Below are 20,396 nucleotides of genomic sequence, written 5' to 3' on the forward strand. Positions count from 1 at the left end.
GGTCCAAGGTACATGGCAGAAGCACTTGAACCACTTGCATATCAATGTTCTGGAGATGAGAGTGGTGCTATATGCGTTGCAAGCACTTCACAATTTTCTTCCCACTGGGACAATTGCGATTCAGTCAGACAACATGTCTGTCGTGTGGTACATAAACAAGCAAAGGGGAACCAAATCTTACCCGCTTTGCCGAGAGGCCTTAAGAGTTTGGAAATGGGCGATGGACACTCAGTGCTTTCTGGTAGCAATGCACATCCCAGGGAAGTCCAGTGTGATAGCAGACAAACTCAGTCGAGCAATTCTCATGCTTCATGAGTAGTCTCTGAATTCAGAAGTTACGAAAGAGATCTTTCACAGATGGAGCCAGCCTTGCTGCGATCTATTCGCCACACATCTGAATATCAAATGCAGCAGCGACTTTGCCCTAATTCCCCATCCGGGCATGTCACCCAGGGATGCTCTAGTCCACGATTGGCCTCCGGGAGTCCTTTATGCCTTCCCACCTTTTCCTCTCATTCCAAAAGTGATACAGGAAGCAAAACAGTTGAAGAGTACCCTGATCCTCATTGCTCCTTACTGGCCTCGTCAAGTCTGGTTTCCCTTCCTGTGGCCCTACCTCTTGGAGGAACCATGGATACTGGAACCATCCCCAGACCTCCTGATTCATCAATCTGGGCAGTTACATCCTGCCATCCAGACCCTGAAATTGACAGCATGGCTGCTCTAGTTCCACGAATAGCCAGGTGTGTTTCCCTCTCACCTTCAATCGAACACATTCTGATTTCTTCCCACAAGCCTTCCACTAGGAAATTATATTCCAGCAAATGGAAAAGGTTCTGTATTTGGGCTGTAAACCAAGGCTTAGATCTTTATACAGCTCCTATAGAATTTATTTTGTCCTTCCTTGCAGCCATCTTTCATGAAGGAGCTGTGGCTGCTACAGTTAGGGTTCAGTTAGCCGCCATCTCTAATTACCATTTTGGCTACATGGGAAATCCCATCATGTCCCACTCTTTGTGCAAAACCTTTTTGAAGGGAGTTCTCCTTCTCAGGCCTCAAATCAAACAGCCTCCAGAACCCTGGGACCTAAACTTAGTTCTCACATCCTTGATTTCTTCCCCCCTTTGAACCCTCTTCTTCATCGGATCTGAAATTATTATCCTGGAAAACACTATTTTTAGTAGCTATAACTTCTGCTAGGAGAGTCTCAGAATTAGAAGCTCTTACTAGTCGATCTCCTTACATTGTTTTCCACAAGGATAGAGTCTCACTTAAAACTAACCCTTCCTTTCTTCCACAGGTATGTTCAGAACATAATCTTAACACTACTATTGAGCTAGCAGTGTTTTTTCCGAATCATTCTAATAAATCTGAATACAGGCTACACCACTTAGATGTTCACAGAATTCTCAGGTTTTACCTACACAGGAGTAAAGAATTTAGAAAATCAGATCAATTATTTGTTTCCTTTTCGGACTAAAAGAAAGGCTTGCCTGATTCTAAGGTTACCCTCTCAAAATGGCTTTCAGATTGCATTTCCTTTGCTTATCAGACTGCTGGCAAACAGTTACCCGTAAAAGGCCATTCAGCAAGGGCAGTATCAACTTCACGTGCCTTTAGATCTAGGCTCCCAATTAATACTATTTGTGCAGCAGCTACTTGGGAAAGACCACATACCTCTGTCACTCATTACAAATTGGATTTGGCCTCCTGGGTCAGGTCATCCTTTGGGTCCACTGTGCTGAAGTGCCTCTTCGCTTGAGCCACCCGGGATAAAGGTGCTAGGGACGTTGTCCCATCCAACAAGAATTACGGCGAGATAGGACTACATAACATAAAAAAGTTATGTACTTACCATAATGTTCCATGTTTGTAGTCCATCTCGCCTGCATTCTTGCATCCCCCCCCCTCCTGCCCGCTTTCTGGAGGATCTGGTGGACTATACCTATGCTGTCTGACCTGGTTGTAGTTGTTGTCCACCTGGCATGGATAATGTTACACAATGTTCAGTCTGTATGTACACAGTTATTGATAGTGTTCATAATTATTAAGTACTTATTGCTTTCTTGCAAACAAGATCTGGGGAATTGCCATGAGGCAACATGGGATAGGGGTTAGCCTCGAGCCAGTATAAGCTCTTGAGCCTTAATATCGGCCAAGTCAGAGCTGAATATCGGCTCCGAATCCATCCAGTAAGAATGTAGGCGAGATGGACTACAAACATGGAACGTTATGGTAAGTACATAACTTCTTTTTCCGCTAGCCAGACTACATATGAGAATTCTACAATGGCTACTCTTTTCCCAGTGGTCTCTTCAGCAACTGCCTCTGTCTCATCCCATATTAATAACAGAATCTTGCAAAAAGGACCTTCATTGGTGGATCCAGTCCAATCAACTAACAATATGGAGACCATTCATTCCTCGACAACCCGTTGCTAATGTGACCATGGATGCCTCCCAGATAGGGTGGGGGGGCATTATCTAGGAAGGACAGTCCAAGGCACATGGCAAGAACACGAGGCTCACTTGCATATCAGTGTTCTAGAGCTGAGAGCAGTGCTACTAGCATTGCAAGCACTTCATGACTTTCTTCCTCTAGGGACGAGAGCAATCCAATCAGACAATATGTCAGTGGTATGGTATATAAACAAACAAGGAAGAACCAGATCCTACCCCCTGTGTCGAGAGGCTCTCTGTGTTTGGCAGTGGGTGATATCTTCCCAACGCTTTCTAGTTGCAACGCATATCCCCAGGAGAACCAGTGTGATAGACGACAAGCTCAGCAGGGCAATCTTGATGCCTCATGAGTGGTCTCTGAATCAGAAAGTCGCGGAACAGATTTTCTGCAAATGGGGTCAGCCTTGTTGTGTTCTGTTTGCCACCTCAATGAACACCAAATGCAGCAGCTACTTCACCCTTCTCCCCTTCCCCCGGGGGAGACACTGAGAGACTCACTTGTCCACAATTGGCTCTCGGGACTTCTTTATGCTTTTCCTTCTTTTTCACTAATATCAAAAGTTATCCAGAAAGCAAAGACTTTGGGAAGCAGAATGATTCTCATCACTCCTTACTGGCCTTGTCAGATTTGGTTCCCCTTTCTTGGGCCTCACCTTCTGTACGATCCATGGACTCTGGACTCAGTACCAGAACTTCTGACACATAAGTCAGGCACGTTCCATCCCTGTCTCCACACCCTCAACTTGATATTGTGGCTGCTCCACTTCCATCCCTAGTCAAGCTTCATGATTTCTCCCCTGCAGTTACACATATCCTGACGTCTTCTCATAAACCTTCTACGAGAAAATTGTACGCTAGCAAATGGAAAAGATTTTCTCTCTGGGCACAAGCTAAGAACATAGATCCATACACAGCCTCCATTCCCTTAGTGTTAGAATTTCTAACCAAACTTTTTCATCAGGGATCAGCTGCTGCTACAGTCAAAGTTCAATTAGCAGCTATCGCCAATTTTCATTTGGGGCAACAAGAACCTAATCGTATGGCTTACAAATTGTGTAAATCTTTTTTAAAAGGCACTACCTTACTAAGACCTCCTTTTCAAGAACCTATATCTCCCTGGGATCTAACCTTTGTTCTTTCAAAACTTACCTCACCGCCTTTTGAACCTTCACATACATGTGATTTAAAGTTCCTCTCATGAAAGACCATTTTTCTGGTAGCCATTATGTCTGCCAGAAGAGTGTCAGAGCTGCAAGCACTCTCAGTCAAACCTCCTTACTTGATTTTTCATAGAGACAGTTTCACTTAGCACTAACCCTTCCTTCATCCCCAAGATTTGTTCACAGTCAAATATTAATCAAACTATTGAACTGCCAGTCTTTTTTCCAAATCATACAAACAAAGCAGAATATAAGTTTCATCAGCTTGATGTACACAGACAATTAAGGTTCTATCTACATAGATACAAAGAGTTTAGGAGATCAGACCAATTATTTGTATCCTTTTCGGAGGCGAGAAAAGGAATGCCAGTCTCCAAGATAACGTTATCAAACTGGATTTCAAATTGCATATCTTTTATTTACTCTTCTAATGGCAAATAACTCCCATTTAAAATTAAAACTCATTCCACCAGATCTAGATCCACATCTGCCGCTTTTCAAACCAGAATTCCAATGGTCAGTATATGTGCAGCAGCAACTTGGGCTACCCCTCATACTTTATTACTCATTACAAATTGGACTTGGCCTCCAAGGGTAGAGCCTCCTTTGGTTCCACGATACTTAGTAGTATATTCCCATGAGCCACCCGAGAAAAAGGTGCTAAGGACGCGGCCCCATATGTAAGAGTGAAGGTGAGATAGGACTACAGAACATAAAGAAGTTGTGTACTCACCATAACTTTCCATGTTTGTAGTCCATCTCACCCTTCATTCATACGAACCCACACACCTACCCCCATCCATGTATCCTTGGAGGATCTGGAGACAAGATAATGTCTGTCTTCTTTAGAGTTGTAAACCTTTGATCTTTGTTTTTCCTTGTGGAAATACTTTTATAGACAGCAGCAAACAAGATCTGGGGATTGTTACTAGTGCGTTATGGGATACCTACCTTGCCACGAGCCAACTTAGTGACTTTGAGCTTTGTAATCGGCCGAGTCGGAGCCGAGGATCGTCTCCGAACCCATATGTAAAAATGAAGGGCGAGATGGACTACAAACATGGAACATTATGGTGAGTACATAACTTCTTTTTTACCAGGATGGTCCAGCTGGACAGCTAGTGTCCATTTTCAACGGAGTCCTGGGGAGAAACGCTCTAGAAAATTTATTACAGAATATGAACAATATATGTATATATATATATATATATATATATATATATATATATATATATATATATATATATATATATATATATAATGTCAATCAAGTTACAGTTGTAGCAAGGTTAACATGCTGATAATACAGAGATAAGTACAAGTACATAAGTATAGAAAGGTTAACATGCTAATAATATAGAGATAAGTAATTTCTTTATAGACGTATACTTTTAGTATAGTATAGGCATGCAGACAATATTACAGTATGTACAAAGAGAGAGGGTGTAATACAGTAGCATGTGTTTCACTAAAGCAAGGAGTACCCTCTTTCAGGTGGATGGGAGTTCAGGGAGGTCCTTTGCAGGTACATAAATGGTTGGTGTGCAGGTAGGATTTTAATTGGGTTTTGAAAGTGGTTGCACATTTTTGTAGCCTGAGGTCAGGAGGCAAGGATTTCCAGATTTTTGCAACTTCGTTATTGAAGAGAGATTCGTCCAAGCTGTTTTTATACTGGATATTTTCTATTAGAGCTTTGTTGGTAGATCATAACCATCTATTAGGAATGTAGAAGGTTATAAGGCCAGACAGGGCAGGAGTTTTTTCAGGATGGTATAGGATATGATGTGCCAGACTAAGTTGGTGGTATCATAATACATTTGGGAATTCTAACCAGTGTAGATTATTTAGGGACTGACAGTGGTGGGAGTGTGATCTGCCATTGGCAGCAAATCTGGCAATTTTGTTATAGCAGGTGGAGAGTTTGTTAAGGTCACTTTTAATTAGATTTGTCAGTACTGGGCATGCATATAGTATAGTAGCTAGCAGATGGGTTCTGACTATAGTGATTCTAGCTTCAGAAGATAGGTATCGTTTACAGTGATAGAGGATCCCTAGTTTTTTGTGGACTTTGGAGACAGTAAGGGATATATGTTTGTTGTACTTTAGTTGTTAGTCAATGGTGAATCCTAATAACTTAGATTCTGGGACTGGGGTGATGAGTCTTGGTAGCTGATGATATGGGGAGGGTAGTGTCCTCGGTTTTTGTAGGTTGGAACAGCATAAGTTATGATGTTAAGTTGTCAATCTCGCCTTCATTCTTGCTTGATGGGTTCGGAGCCGATCCCTCGGCTCCAACTCGGCACTTGCTAAGCTCGAGAGTCTCTTTTACCAGCTCGAGGCAGCCCCATATCCCATGATGCAAGGCGGTAAGTACCCAGATCTCGTTTGCCGCTTCGCTTAGGAGGTCTTCTTTTTGCCAGCTCCTGGTAAGTTGTTCACTTTTGTGATATTTAAGCCCCTTTTTAGTCAAAAACTCCCTTATTGATAGTTTAAGTTTATATTTTTACTTTTTCTGACAGAAATTCCCTGTCTCCTTTAATTTTTGTTAGTCAATCTTTTCCCTATCCCATCCCCCCCCTGTTAGGGTGTGTGTGTTGTTTTTTATAGAATACCTTTTGGTATTTTGTGTTAAGTTAATTTTGACTGGTGTGTGTTTGTGTTGTGTTTCAGCACCATGTCAAAGGAGAGGGTCTCAGGTTTTAAGAAGTGTGACTCGTGCTGTCAGAAGATGTCTCTGACAGACGGTCACACTTCTTGCCTGTATTGTCTGGGCCCTCTTCACCTGCAGGACTCCTGTGCTATTTGTCACTCCTTCAGCCAGAGAGTCCTGCAGGAGAGACGTAATAAGCTGATTCTTAGGGGCCTTCTTAAGCCGGAGGGCTCTCCGGCTAAGTCGGCTCCACCAAAATCAGCAAAACCTGCCAAGGCCCAGGCTTCTGTACCTAAGCCTGCGGCCTCGGCTCCGACTCGTATTGAGTCGAGATCGGCTCCGGCTGGAGCCGATTCTGGTGACAAAGCCTTCGGCACCGATGGCTATCGGTGCGAAACTGTGTCCGCCGATGTCGGCTCCGATCGGCTCCGACACCCATGTGGCACAGGCATCGGTGTCGGCTCCGATCGGCTCCGACACCCATGTGGCACAGGCATCGGTGTCGGCTCCGATCGGCTCCGACACCGTTACTTTGGTGGCTGTATCGGCTCCGGCTGGGCCGATACATCGAGACTTCCTGTCGGCTCCGAGAAGTCGGCTCCGACAGGATCTATAGTATCGGCTCCGATGGCTCATTCCAGGAAGAGGTCGAGGTCTCCTTCCTTGGAGCCGATACTTCGCCCGGCTTCACCTCTTCTATCGGAGCGGAGCCATCGGAGCCGATCTTCAAGGTCATCCAGGTTGTCAGATCATGACCTAGAGAGAGTGGTCAGTAGATTACTCAAGTCACAGGTACTGGCCCAAATGTTACACAGTCCGTCTCAGCAGACGACTGTTGGTCCACACCCCGTTACAGTTCCTCCTTCAACTCTACCCCAGAGCTTGGAGTTGGAGTCTTCGGGAATGGTTACTGCTACGGCTGGAGGACAGATACCCCCTTCTGTTCCTTCAACCTCTACTCTTATCTCCTCTTCGAGACCTTCCTTAGAGGGATTCGGTGGTCGGGCTTCCATGGTCTCCTCCGAGGGGTGAGTGGCATCGGACCCTTGTCCGAACCCGCTCTTCCCCTTGGAGCCTCGGCCTTGGTGAGCTCGGCTCCGACATCTGCCTCGGAGACTTCCCTTTCGGTGGTCCCTGGAGTTCCTAGCTCTTCGGAGCGGGTTCTCTCGGACCTGCCTGGGAGGGGAGCATTCGAGGTGATGAAGAGTGTACTGGCCACTGGTATCAGTCAGCAGTCTGTTCCCGTAGCTCCTCCCTCTATAGTACCTGTTGACATCTCTGCCACTTCTCTTGCTACAGGACTCAGAGATCCTCCGCCTCAGGTTTCCCCATTGGGAATTTCCCCTCTTCCGAGGATTCTCCTGATGTTTCGGGAGATCCTCCTAGGAAGAGGACTTGTAAGAGGAAGCATGTAGACTCCCCGGTCTGTCACTGGATACTGACTTTGATGAGTCAGAGGGATCCCCTAGATCCCCTCTGAGGATGTCTCCTTCTCAGACATCCTAGAACTTCTGAAACAGAGGGGAAACTGGCCCACCAACAATCCCTCTGAGGATGAGTCAGTATACCTAGAGGCGTTTGGATCTCGGCCCTCCACCTCCTGGGTGTCTCCGCCTTCGACCCCTTATGCAGGTTATTGCACGAAAGGCGTGGACAGCTCCTGACTCTGTAGAGCCTGTCCCTAGGAGGCCTTCAAAATTTATCACTGCCCCGAGTGACAAACAATTCCTTACCAAGGGTGTCCCGCTGATGCCATGGTGGTGGCTGCGGCCACCAAAAGGAACTTGCAGATCCTTCCGTGCCCATCCATCCTCCTAATAAGGACTCTAGGACCATGGATAGGTACGGCAAGCGGATGTTTTCCTCAGCGACCTTTGCTATGCGTTCGCTGAATTATCTTTGTCACTTCACCAGACTCCAGAGATATCCTGAAGGAGCTGGGAGAAGTAGTTCAGGATCCTACAGCTGCAGGGGCTCAAGAAAAGATTGCTTCGCAGCTAGGAACCCTCAATTCCATTGCTAACTCCTCCATGCGGCTAATTTCTTATGCTGCGGATGGAGCGAGTAGAGCTGCAGGCACAGGTGTGGCTCTTAGACGCCAAGCCTGGATGCGGCTATGTGATTTTCAGATCCCTTTAAGGCGTCCTTCACAAATTCTCCCTTTGATGGGTCAGCTTTGTTTGGCCCTCAGGTGAAGGAAACTTTGACCAGGTGCGAGCAGGACGGCAAGACTCTTTCTGCTGTTGGAGTCCGTTTTTCCACCCCTTCTAGACCTTATCCCAAAGGACAGAAGGGTGGGAAGATGTGGTTCCGTAAATCCCAAGGAGTCACGCCGGATTCACGTGGTCAGTTTACCCCTAGAGGCAGAGGGGTAACAACAACAGGCGCCGCTCTAGAGGCAGAGGGGTCCAAGAAACAGGGAAACAGGGAGCCTCTCTCTGATAAGCCCTTCCAGCACCCCTGAGGTGTTGCCCGGCTGTCCCTCCTTGGAGGCAGTCGGGGGAAGATTATCACTGTACCCAGAAGCCTGGCATTCCCTCACTCAAGACAGATGGGTACAGTCGATCATATCCAAGGGTTACATAATTCCTTTCGAGGAAAGTCCTTCCCTCAAGTTCCCTTCCAGATGTACCACCCGGTCTAAGGGAGATTGCAGAGTCAGAAATCGCAAAACTACTGCAAAAGAGCCATTCAGCCAGTTACAATAGACCATTCAGAGCCGGAATCTACTCAAGGTTCTTTTGGTCCCCAAAAGGCGGAGACTGGAGACCAATATTGGATCTCAGCAGACTCAACAAGTCTGTAAGGAAGACAAGATTCAATGGTCACTCTTCAGTCAATTCTGCCCTTCTTACAGAAGGACAACTGGATGTGCTCAATAGATCTTCAGGATGCGTACTATCACATCAAAATTCACAGGCGCTCCAGGAGATTTCTCCGCTTTCGGCTGGGGTCCAGTCACTTCCAGTTCAGAGCCCTGCCCTTTGGTCTCACTACAGCCCCCAGAGTGTTCACCAAATGCATGGCAGTGGTCACGGCTCACCTGAGACGTCAAGGATTCCAGGTGTTTCCGTATCTCGACGACTGGCTCCTGTCAGCCACCACCAGGCATCAGCTTATACAAGCCAGGGATTACACAATAGACCTTTGTTCTCTTTTAGGCATCTCAATCAACTTCGAAAAGTCATCCTTTTCGCCCTGCCAGTCTATTACCTTCATAGGCGCAAACTTAAACACTGTTCGGATGTCAGCTACCCTTACAGAACAAAGAGTTTCAGACATTCAGACTCATGTCAGGATCATTCTGGCCAGCAAGAAAGTACAGGCCAGAATGGTTCTAAAGGTATTAGGTCTCATGGCTGCGGCCATTACTCTTCTTCCCCTGGCTCGATTCTACATGCGCCTCCTTCAGTGGATGCTGTTCTCACAGTGGTCATACCAGCAACTTCCAATGCATCACCAGATTCTGGTGACACAGACATGCAAACAACATCTTGCTTGGTGGATCACATCATCTCAGGTTCACCAAGGCAGGTGCTTTGTACCTCCGTCACCGATAGCCACTGTCACCACGGATGCCTCCCTGATCGGGTGGGGGGGTCATTATCAGGGCAGGATGGTTCATGGGACATGGCAACCGTTCGAGTACCATCTGCACATAAATGTCCTGGAGATGAGAGCAGTGCTTTTAACGTTGCAAGCCCTCAACGACTTTCTTCCCGTAGGGACAATTGCAGTCCAAACAGACAACATGTCTGTAGTTTGGTATATCAACAAACAGGGCGGAACCAAGTCCTACCCCTTGTGTCGAGAAGCCGCTTCTCATAAACCTTCTATGAGAAAATTGTATGCTAGCAAATGGAAAAGATTTTCTCTCTGGGCACAAGCTAAGAACATAGATCCATACACAGCCTCCATTCCCTTAGTGTTAGAATTTCTAACCAGACTTTTTCATCAGGGATCAGCTGCTGCTACAGTCAAAGTTCAATTAGCAGCTATCGCCAATTTTCATTTGGGGCAACAAGAACCTAATCGTATGGCTTACAAATTGTGTAAATCGTTTTTAAAAGGCACTACCTTACTAAGACCTCCTTTTCAAGAACATATATCTCCCTGGGATCTAACTTTTGTTCTTTCAAAACTTACCTCACCGCCTTTTGAACCTTCACATACATGTGATTTAAAGTTCCTCTCATGAAAGACCATTTTTCTGGTAGCCATTATGTCTGCCAGAAGAGTGTCAGAGCTGCAAGCACTCTCAGTCAAACCTCCTTACTTGATTTTTCATAGAGACAGTTTCCCTTAGCACCAACCCTTCCTTCATCCCCAAGATTTGTTCACAGTCAAATATTAATCAAACTATTGAACTGCCAGTCTTTTTTCCAAATCATACAAACAAAGCAGAATATAAGTTTCATCAGCTTGATGTACACAGACTGTTAAGGTTCTATCTACATAGATACAAAGAGTTTAGAAGATTAGACCAATTATTTGTATCTTTTTCGGAGACGAGAAAAGGAATGCCAGTCTCCAAGATAACGTTATCAAACTGGATTTCAAATTGCATATCTTTTATTTACTCTTCTAATGGCAAATAACTCCCATTTAAAATTAAAGCTCATTCCACCAGATCTAGATCTACATCTGCCGCTTTTCAAACCAGAATTCCAATGGTCAGTATATGTGCAGCAGCAACTTGGGCTACCCCTCATACTTTATTACTCATTACAAATTGGACTTGGCCTCCAAGGGTAGAGCCTCCTTTGGTTCCACGATACTTAGTAGTATATTCCCATGAGCCACCCGAGAAAAAGGTGCTAAGGACGCGGTCCCATATGTAAGAGTGAAGGCGAGATAGGACTACAGAACATAAAGAAGTTGTGTACTCACCATAACTTTCCATGTTTGTAGTCCATCTCACCCTTCATTCGTACGAACCCACACACCTACCCCCATTCATGTATCCTTGGAGGATCTGGAGACAAGATAATGTCTGTCTTCCTTAGAGTTGTAGACCTTTGATCTTTGTTTTTCCTTGTGGAAATACTTTTATAGACAGCAGCAAACAAGATCTGGGGATTGTTACTAGTGCGTTATGGGATACCTACCTTGCCACGAGCCAACTTAGTGACTTCGAGCTTTGTAATCGGCCGAGTCGGAGCCGAGGATCGTCTCCGAACCCATATGTAAGAATGAAGGGCGAGATGGACTACAAACATGGAATGTTATGGTGAGTACATAACTTCTTTTTTACCAGGATGGTCCGGCTGGACAGCTAGTGTCCATTTTCAATGGAGTCCTGGGGAGAAAAGCTCTAGAAAATTTATTACAGAATATGAACAATATATATGTCAATCAAGGTACAGCTGTAGCAAGGTTAACATGCTGATAATACAGAGATAAGTACAAGTAGATAAGTATAGAAAGGTTAACATGCTAATAATATAGAGATAAGTAATTTCTTTATAGACGTATACTTTTACTATAGTATAGGCATGCAGACAATATTACAGTATGTACAAAGAGAGAGGGTGTAATACAGTAGCATGTGTTTGACTAAAGCAAGGAGTACCCTCTTTCAGGTGGATGGGAGTTCAGGGAGGTCCTTTGTAGGTACATAAATGGTTGGTGTATAGGTAGGATTTTAATTGGGTTTTGAAGGTGGTTGCACATTTTTGTAGCCTGAGGTCAGGAGGAAGGATTTCCAGATTTTTGCAACTTCGTTATTGAAGAGAGATTCGCCCAAGCTGTTTTTACACTGGATATTTTCTATTAGAGCTTTGTTGGTAGATCATAACTATCTATTAGGAATGTAGAAGGTTATAAGGCCAGACAGGGCAGGAGTTTTTTCAGGATGGTATAGGATATGATGTGCCAGACTAAGTTGGTGGTATCATAATACATTTGGGAATTCTAACCAGTGTAGATTATTTAGGGACTGACAGTGGTGGGAGTGTGATCTGCCATTGGCAGCAAATCTGGCAATTTTGTTATAGCAGGTGGAGAGTTTGTTAAGGTCACTTTTAATTAGATTTGTCAGTACTGGGCATGCATATAGTATAGTAGCTGGCAGATGGGTTCTGACTATAGTGATTCTAGCTTCAGAAGTTAGGTATCGTTTACAGTGATAGAGGATCCCTAGTTTTTTGTGGACTTTGGAGACAGTAAGGGATATATGTTTGTTGTACTTTAGTTGTTGGTCAATGGTGAATCCTAATAACTTAGATTCTGGGACTGGGGTGATGAGTCTTGTTAGCTGATGATATGGGGAGGGTAGTGTCCTCGGTTTTTGTAGGCTGGAACAGCATAAGTTGTGTTTTCTTTGGGTTTAATATTAGATGGGAATTGTTTAGCCAATATTGATTGTTTTTTTTTTTGGAGAAGTTGTATGTCTGGTGCAAAGCAGATCAGAGTTGTATCATCAGCGTATTGGACTATTTTGGCATTTGTAGTAGCGGAGTGGAGTTGATTTGTAAAGAGGTTGAACAGGAGGGGGCTGAGGATGGAGCCTTTGGGTACACCGACTGGGAGTGGCGGGGGGATATGGAGTCAAGCCATTTGACTGATTGATGTTGGTTGTTAGATAGCTTTTGAACCAGTGTAGACTGGGGCTGTCAAGTGAGATCTGAGAGGCAGGTTAGGAGTTTATTGTGGGGAAACTGTATCGAAAGCTTTGGATAAGTCTAGAAAGGTGACAGAGACAAGATTACCTTGGTTCCTGTATGTGTTTATGGTATTGGTGAAGTTAATTAGGGCTGTGGTGGTGCTGTGGGATGGGCAGAAACCATGTTGTGAAGTTGGATAGAAGGTTATTAGAGAGGAGGTGGGTGAGGAGTTGTTGGTGAATGCATCTTTCTAGGATTTTGGATAGTTGGTGAGAGGATGGCGATGGGTTGGTAGTTGGGAGAGATCAGTGGATGGTCCACCTTTGTGGAGGGGATGATAAAAAATTTATAAATAAATAAATAAAAATAAATAAGTTGTTCTTGAGAAGCATAGTGCTCAGCCTGCTTTTTTTCAGCATTTGATTGTAGCAGTTTTTTTTTTTTAGTTCATCTGAATCGCTAGTTAAAGTTTCTATTTTTTCCAGCCTTTTTTATTTGACCTTGTTTATTTCTTCAGTGTTTTACTTATTTTAAATACCTCATGGTACATTTGATTTTTTTCCCTCTAAATTACTGGAAGCCATGTCCTGTACAATAGATGAAACTTGGAACTGCTTTTTCCTGAGCAGCTGCAAGATTCTTCCAGCCTGAGTGTTCTCTTCTCCTTTCCTGGCCGATTTTTCTCATGCTTTCTCCAAGTTTCTTCTTTGGCAGTTCCAGGCAATATAATTACTAGGCAGTAACTGAATTGTATCCAATCTGATAGCTTTTGCATTTTTTCCTAGTTTCAGTGTTCATACTGGAGAGCTGCAATCTACCTGTTGATAAGTGTGCAGGCATCTTGAAAGTGCTTCTGTCACAGATATTATCTCATATCAGGGTCGGCCTTAGGTGAAATGGCACCCTAGGCGAAGGACTCTATTGTGGTCCCCCGTGCACTACCCACTGGGTCCCCCTCCTCACTCACTACCACACATACCAGAGTCTTATCCCCCCTCTGCCATGATTACTTTTTTTTTTTTTTCATATTTTGTCATCTTTCAGGATTTTCTACACACCATAACTGGGCCAGAAGTTACTGTAATAACTGAGAAAGAAATAACTAAATTTAGCCAGAGCTTGTGGTCACAGTAATAAAGCATTCCCTCTTATTTCACACAAATACCAGTCTTACAAATTCAGATTGACCATTTAAACTGAGCAAACAAGAAGTTGCTTTCATCTCCATGTATTTCCCAATCCAACCTAGCAGTTACAGCTACTTCTGTAACTCAACTTTGCTCTGTAAAAAACAGTAGACACACAAAGAAGCACTCCATTATGGAATGAATATTATAATTTTTTTTCTCCAAGTCCTAAGGTTTCTAAGGCATTTATTTATTTTTTGGCCTTTATGGCAACATTATATATTTAAATCTGACAGTACACAGAAATGTTTTCCGGTTGGAAAAAAATAGAAAATACTTGTACATTGAAGTAAAGTTTATGATTGCCCCAAATGAAAGGCAGCCTTTTCACCCCTTATAAAACTGAATAGAGTACAATTCAGCAGCTTTCTTGTTTCATCTGCTTTGTTGACATAAAGCAAAAATAACAAGAAAATAGTTAAACAACAGATGATGATGCTATTTATTTATAGCAATGATAGCTTTGTATCATTCCCTGAAATAAACATATTATAGCAGAAAAGAAAATCTGTGTGAACCACCAGGTAAAAGGAACAATTAAGACAGTACCTTTAGTGAATATAACTGTCTGTATAGCATCCAATGTAAAAACACTGAAACCCACACGTAGCCCCTGGCACATTACCTGAACTTAGGCAAGTCTTCCCTTTCTCTTTTCTGTCTCTGTGTGATACAGTGTGTGCAGTTCAGTTGCCAGCAAGAAAGTTACTGAATGTTCCTAGTTGGTCATTATGAACCAGTGACCAAAAGCACCTGTCTGTCCACAAACCTATCAAATCTACTGGGCATTATCTGTACTTTTACCATGTTGTTAAGGCGTGCAACTCCTTATCTCTGTCCATCAAGTCAATACCCTCCATCCTGCATTCAAAGCCATTCTGAAAGACTTCCTAGCCAAAAGCTGTATCTGTTCTTGCTCAACATCAGGATAAACTATATCCCTAAGTGTGGACAAATACCTATTCAGTCTTTATATCACCTTATTCTCCCTTCTTCACTCACTTCTATTAATTTCTCTCCCTTAGCTTTGTCTCTAAATATACCATAAGCCTGCTTTTCTGTCACTTTGTATTGCAGTTCCTGTTTATATTGTACTAACTTGCCTTTTAATTTCTCCATAAACTGGCAATATTTTCTCTAACTATTAAATCATTGTCAAATAACTTGTATCTACTCTTGACCAATGTTTTCATATTATGTCTACTTTGGTATAATTATTTACACTGTATTTGTTTTTGTATTATTTTAGAAACTGTAAAATTATTATTCTTAAAATGTTTTGTAATACTTTGGAGCTTTTCTTCCCGGGCCTCCACTGAAATTGGGTTCTTACCCAGTCAGACTTTCCCAGTAATCAAAAATAAATAAATAAATAAATAAATAAAGTGACAGTCTAATGACTACTATTTTGCTTTTTTTACCTCTTGTGTGGTTTGTCAATTTACGCCGGTCCTTGTCATCTCATACAGGAGCTGTAGTGACATTACAGCAACAGTCTTATGACATTGCAGGTCACAGGTTAAACTGAAAAAAAATCATAATTTAAAGGGGCCACATGGTATTTTGTAGTACCCTGTTATTTAAGCATACTAGTCTGTATTTTCCAGAAAATACTGGACACTTGAACGGTATGGGGTGCATTACCATGAGAAGCAATACATTTATGAAGGCTGTGTACAGCTTGTTCTTTACAGGACACTGTTCTTCTCTCAGCAGGAGCACTGGTACTTGGAGAGGGGAAACACTTGTAAAAGCACCCCTGACCAACTGGCACCCTAGGCATCCGCCAAATTGGCCTATGTCTAAGGCCAGCTGCAAATCTGAGACCATTTTATTAATTTAACATACAGTTCTATGACCTATCAAGATGTGCTGTAACAGGAATATTTAATTTGTCATGACTGCTTCAGTGAGTATATTAACATTAAAAATGACCATGAAGGAAGCTGTATCTTGTAAAGCAAATGAAAGTAATAAGCAACTGTAATGCATTTGATAAATGTTAAATAGGGTATGTAAAAGAAGACAAAGCCTGATAACTTAAACAACTGAAACAAAGTAGAGAATATCTCTTATTCAGAATTGCAAACACTGTAAAATGTATGTTTTTTTTTCATGCAGCTGAAGAGGCACTTACAGAATACAATGCTCCATGCAGTGCAGGTATGGCTAACCACATTAATGACTCATGTGTTTTGTTTTGTACTGATGTATAATGTCCTCTACAGAAGTCAAAGAAGACATCAGTATTAACTTGCATTTCAGTGCATTCTTGAGGCCAGCAAATAAAGAACTGTGTCTGCAGAGTGAAGACATTTCTCATTCAGCACTATATATTTTCTTCATATAGATCACTGCTGCAATAGTCTTAGCTATATGGGTTATATCCTGCCAAAGACATAACAGCTGGTCAGCTTCCAAAGCTTCAGGGCACCTTCCATACTCCCAAATTGTCAAGCAGCTGGAGCTGAGCTGACTAAAAGACAAGTTTGGGCATGAAGCACTCCAGAGCTTTACTGCTGCGGAAGAGCAAGCTCTTCTGAGGATTCTGAGTATCAACAATCGGTTTTTGCTTTCCTTAGCTGGATAGATAAGTTCCCTTTTGGGGAAAAAACTTCCATGTTCTTATTTTTTACTGATGATTTATTACAAAGTTATTTCAAAGCTAGGAGTGTTGTATTTTAATGGATTATCTTGAGATTGTAAAGTACTTTTAATTGGAGCACTCATTTCTGTCAGTTTAAAAGTGGTGTTATCTATCTGATATATTAGATGTTCATCGTGTTACACTGCTGCAATCATCACACTTGGGTTATCCTGCCATCAGGCGGTCCCGCAGTCGGCCAGAGTTCCAATGTCTTGGTCCGGTGTCGGTTGCTGTCGCTTCTTCCCTGACGTCAGTGCACCAGAGGTATATAAGAGGCATCCGAAGCCATTTTCTTCAGTCTTTCTTGCCGCGCGGTGCCCGAAGCAGAAGCAGTTCGCAAGTGCCGGTCGTCCGACTCCTGAGATTTTCAAATCAAATTTCAGACCGAAGTCTTCAATAAAGCTAAGTACCCCGTTGGGGAACCTTTTCTTGCCTCAGTCCGATGTCAGAAAAAGTTAACAATTGCATTTCTTGTGGGAAGCAAATACCTCATAAGGACTTTCATTCTTATTGTATTCCTTGCCTAGGCCCAAACCACGACGTCACAGGTTGTCGGTTTTGTGCTAGGTTTAATAAACGAACTATTAAACGTCGGTTTGATTTTGCCCGACATTACTTTGGTAGGAAATTTAATTATACCATGCCATCGGAGCAACCGACGACCGGCATGCATAAAAAAAAGCAAGGATAAGGACAGGCAGCATAGACCCAAACCAGACTCCGAGGCCTCTGCTGGGCCAGTCGCCCATTCTCCGGTTTTCAGTGAGGCGCCTACGCAGCCCCTGACGACCTCTGATTTAGAACCACAGATGGCTTCTGATTCCCAAGCGGAGAGTACTAGGCCGCCGCAGCCTTCTTCTTTAGGCCCTTCCGACTCCAGAGCAGAAGGAGATTCCAGTACAGTGGAAACGCCTTCAGTTGCAGAAGGTGTCTTCAGACTGACTACACTCACCATTAAATCTTATGCTAAGCTAAAAACTCCTTTAAAAACAAAAAAGACTGTACATCAGTCTCTAGTACAAGGCCCCATGCCTAAGAAACAGATGCTTAAGATGGCTGAAGATTTAATTACCCTAATCAGGGGTTCCCATCCCCCTCCTGATAAAAGGCCAAGACAAGAGGAGGATTATGCTTCCTCTGACCAGGTTTCAATTTCCTCAGATTCTTCTGAGGAACAGGAATACTCTTTTCCCCCTTATGAAGATTCTGATGCTGAAGAGTCTATTCCCTCAGCATCTCCCCCAGAAGACTACTTCTTTGGGGAAACTTTGCATACCATGAGGGAACATTTCCACTGGGAAGGCCAGGATTACTCTGATTCTAAGAAAAGGCTCCGAGAGTTCCTTTTACTACCCCAGCACAGACAACTTGCTATCCCTCCTGTGTTAGACATTATGGATGATGTTTACTTAGAATCTAGCCTTAACCCAGACTTTCTACCTCCGGCTCCAGCCAAATCAGACAGATACTACAGAGTCCCTGACTCACACAAATTCCTATATAAAAGCCCTGTTGCTGACCCAGAAACCATTTCCCAGGGTCCCAAAGGGGTCAAGGCCTCTATTGCTAAAAATCCTGTACCCTCTGAAAGGGATTCCAGAGCACTAGATAGATGGGGAAAGAAAGTATACACCTCAGCTACTCTAGCCAGTTTCACATGCTGAAATATCAGCAATTCCTGATGTCTCAATTAAAACAAAAAATGAACACACATTCAGAGCAGCCTGATTTCAAGGAAATGCAGGATTTGTTGCATGCAGCTGAACAGGTGGGCAAACATACTTTATAATGTGGATTTGATTCATTGGAAGCTTCCTGTAGAGCAGCAGTGACTGGGTCGTCATACGTAGACATGGTTGGTTAAAAGAACAAACCCTGCCTGATCATGTTAAAGCAAAGTTATTGGATGCACCTTTACAGCAGGATGTTTTATTTGGTGTAAAAGCAGAAGAGGTTTTAAAGAAAATGGAGGATAAGGCAAAATCTATGCAGATGGTCAAGGATTTTTTACAGGTTCAACCCCCTTGTTTCAGCAGAAATTGGCCAAAAAAATGGTCCTTTCCAGCTTCTGACAGACCACAGAGGGGCAAATACAGACGCCCAAGAGGCAGAGGTCAGTCACAAGGCCCTTACAAACCTCGCCAATGGGGTGCCGCTACCCAGAAAGGAGGAGAAGACAGGCCCCAAGCTAACCGAAGACAAACACAATGACTTAACCCTCAGACTGCCAAGCAAATCTCTCTTGGCAGCTCCCTTGGGAGGAAAATTAGCACTTTTTGCAGACAACTGGCACATCATCACAAAAGACAAATGGGTCCTAAACATTGCCTCACAAGGATACAGATTCTACTTTCACACCTTGCCAAGGATAAAAGGAATGCCAAACCTGCCACCAAATCAATGGGCAGAGGCACAAAAACAAATTACAGCTCTTATGGACATGAGAGCCATTCAACAGGTACCTACACAGGAGCAAGGACAAGGATTTTACTCAAGACTCCTTCTAGTCCCCAGAAAGGACAAAGCCTGGAGACCCATTCTGGATCTTTCAATTGTAAACACTTATCTGCAAGTACCCAAATTCAAGATGCTAATACTACAGCAGCTTCTTCCCATGCTGGGCAAGAAGGCTTGGCTAGTAACGTTGGATCTCAAGGAGACATACCTGCATGTCCCTATCAGACAAAATTGCAGAAGATACCTCCGTTTTATTGCAGGTTCAACCCATTATCAATTCTCTGCACTGCCCTTTGCCTTATCTACTGCGCCCAGGGTCTTCACAAAATGCCTGGCACCAGTAATTGCATACTGCAGACAAAGAGGAATTCAAATATACCCATACCTGGACGACTGCCTTATTCAAGCAGAAAGCAAGGACATTCTTTTAAAGCATCTGGCATTTGTCAAACACCTTTTAAGTTGCCTAGGGTACACAGTAAACGAAAAGAAATCAAAACTAGTGCCTTCACAGAACATAACATTCCTGGGTGCCAGCTTGAATACAACGGCCCATTTGGCTTATCTCACACCAGACAAGCAACAACAGCTGACTCAATACTTCAAAATGATGGCAACAAAGACCCAACTCCCTGCAAGAAAAATTCTGCAGGCCTTGGGATTCATGGCATCTTGCATACTCCTAATACCATTTGCAAAACTGCATATGAGGAAATTACAATGGTACCTGAAAAGCGTATGGACTCAGCACAGCCACAGCTTGGAAACAATGATACCACTCATTCCCTGCCTTCAACAGGAGTTTCTATGGTGGGCAGAGGCATGTCACCTCAACAAGGGTCAGCCTTTTACCTTACCCACAGCCAGGCAAACTATAACAACAGATGCATCGGACTATGCCTGGGGAGCACACATGGCAGGACAGTGCATTCAGGGCAAATGGGATACAGATCAAAGGCATCTGCATATCAATCAAAAAGAAATGCTAGCTGTACAGAATGCCCTAACAGCTTTCAAGGACATCTTACATCCAGGACAACTCCTAATAAAAACGGACAATACCACAGTAATATGGTACATAAACAAGCAAGGGGGCACACACTCCTACCCCCTATGCAGGCAAGCAATGACCTTGTGGAACACCAAGTTTAACTACAAGCACAATTCCTGCCAGGAAAGAAAAACACATTGGCAGACGACCTAAGCAGAAACATCATGGATCCCCATGAGT

The 20,396-nt window shown here is 43.4% G+C and overlaps 1 protein-coding gene and 1 long non-coding RNA gene across 5 annotated transcripts in view; one reads left to right on the forward strand and one right to left on the reverse strand.

Moving 5' to 3' along the window:
* Positions 1-20,396, forward strand: part of LOC122808806 (alpha-2-macroglobulin-like) — a 2,637,399-nt gene that overhangs the window by 2,583,071 nt on the left and 33,932 nt on the right. For all 4 annotated transcript variants that reach the window (XM_044079865.1, XM_044079862.1, XM_044079863.1 and 1 more), the window contains exon 35: positions 16,183-16,224. In XM_044079865.1, the coding sequence (XP_043935800.1) occupies positions 16,183-16,224 (42 nt within the window). The remainder of the gene's footprint in view (positions 1-16,182; positions 16,225-20,396) is intronic.
* Positions 1-20,396, reverse strand: part of LOC122808807 — a 391,579-nt gene that overhangs the window by 225,750 nt on the left and 145,433 nt on the right. The window lies entirely within an intron of this gene.

Source organism: Protopterus annectens, chromosome 8.part0 (assembly GCF_019279795.1).
Source record: "Protopterus annectens isolate FY-2018-M chromosome 8.part0, PAN1.0, whole genome shotgun sequence".
Lineage (NCBI taxonomy): Eukaryota > Metazoa > Chordata > Ceratodontiformes > Protopteridae > Protopterus > Protopterus annectens.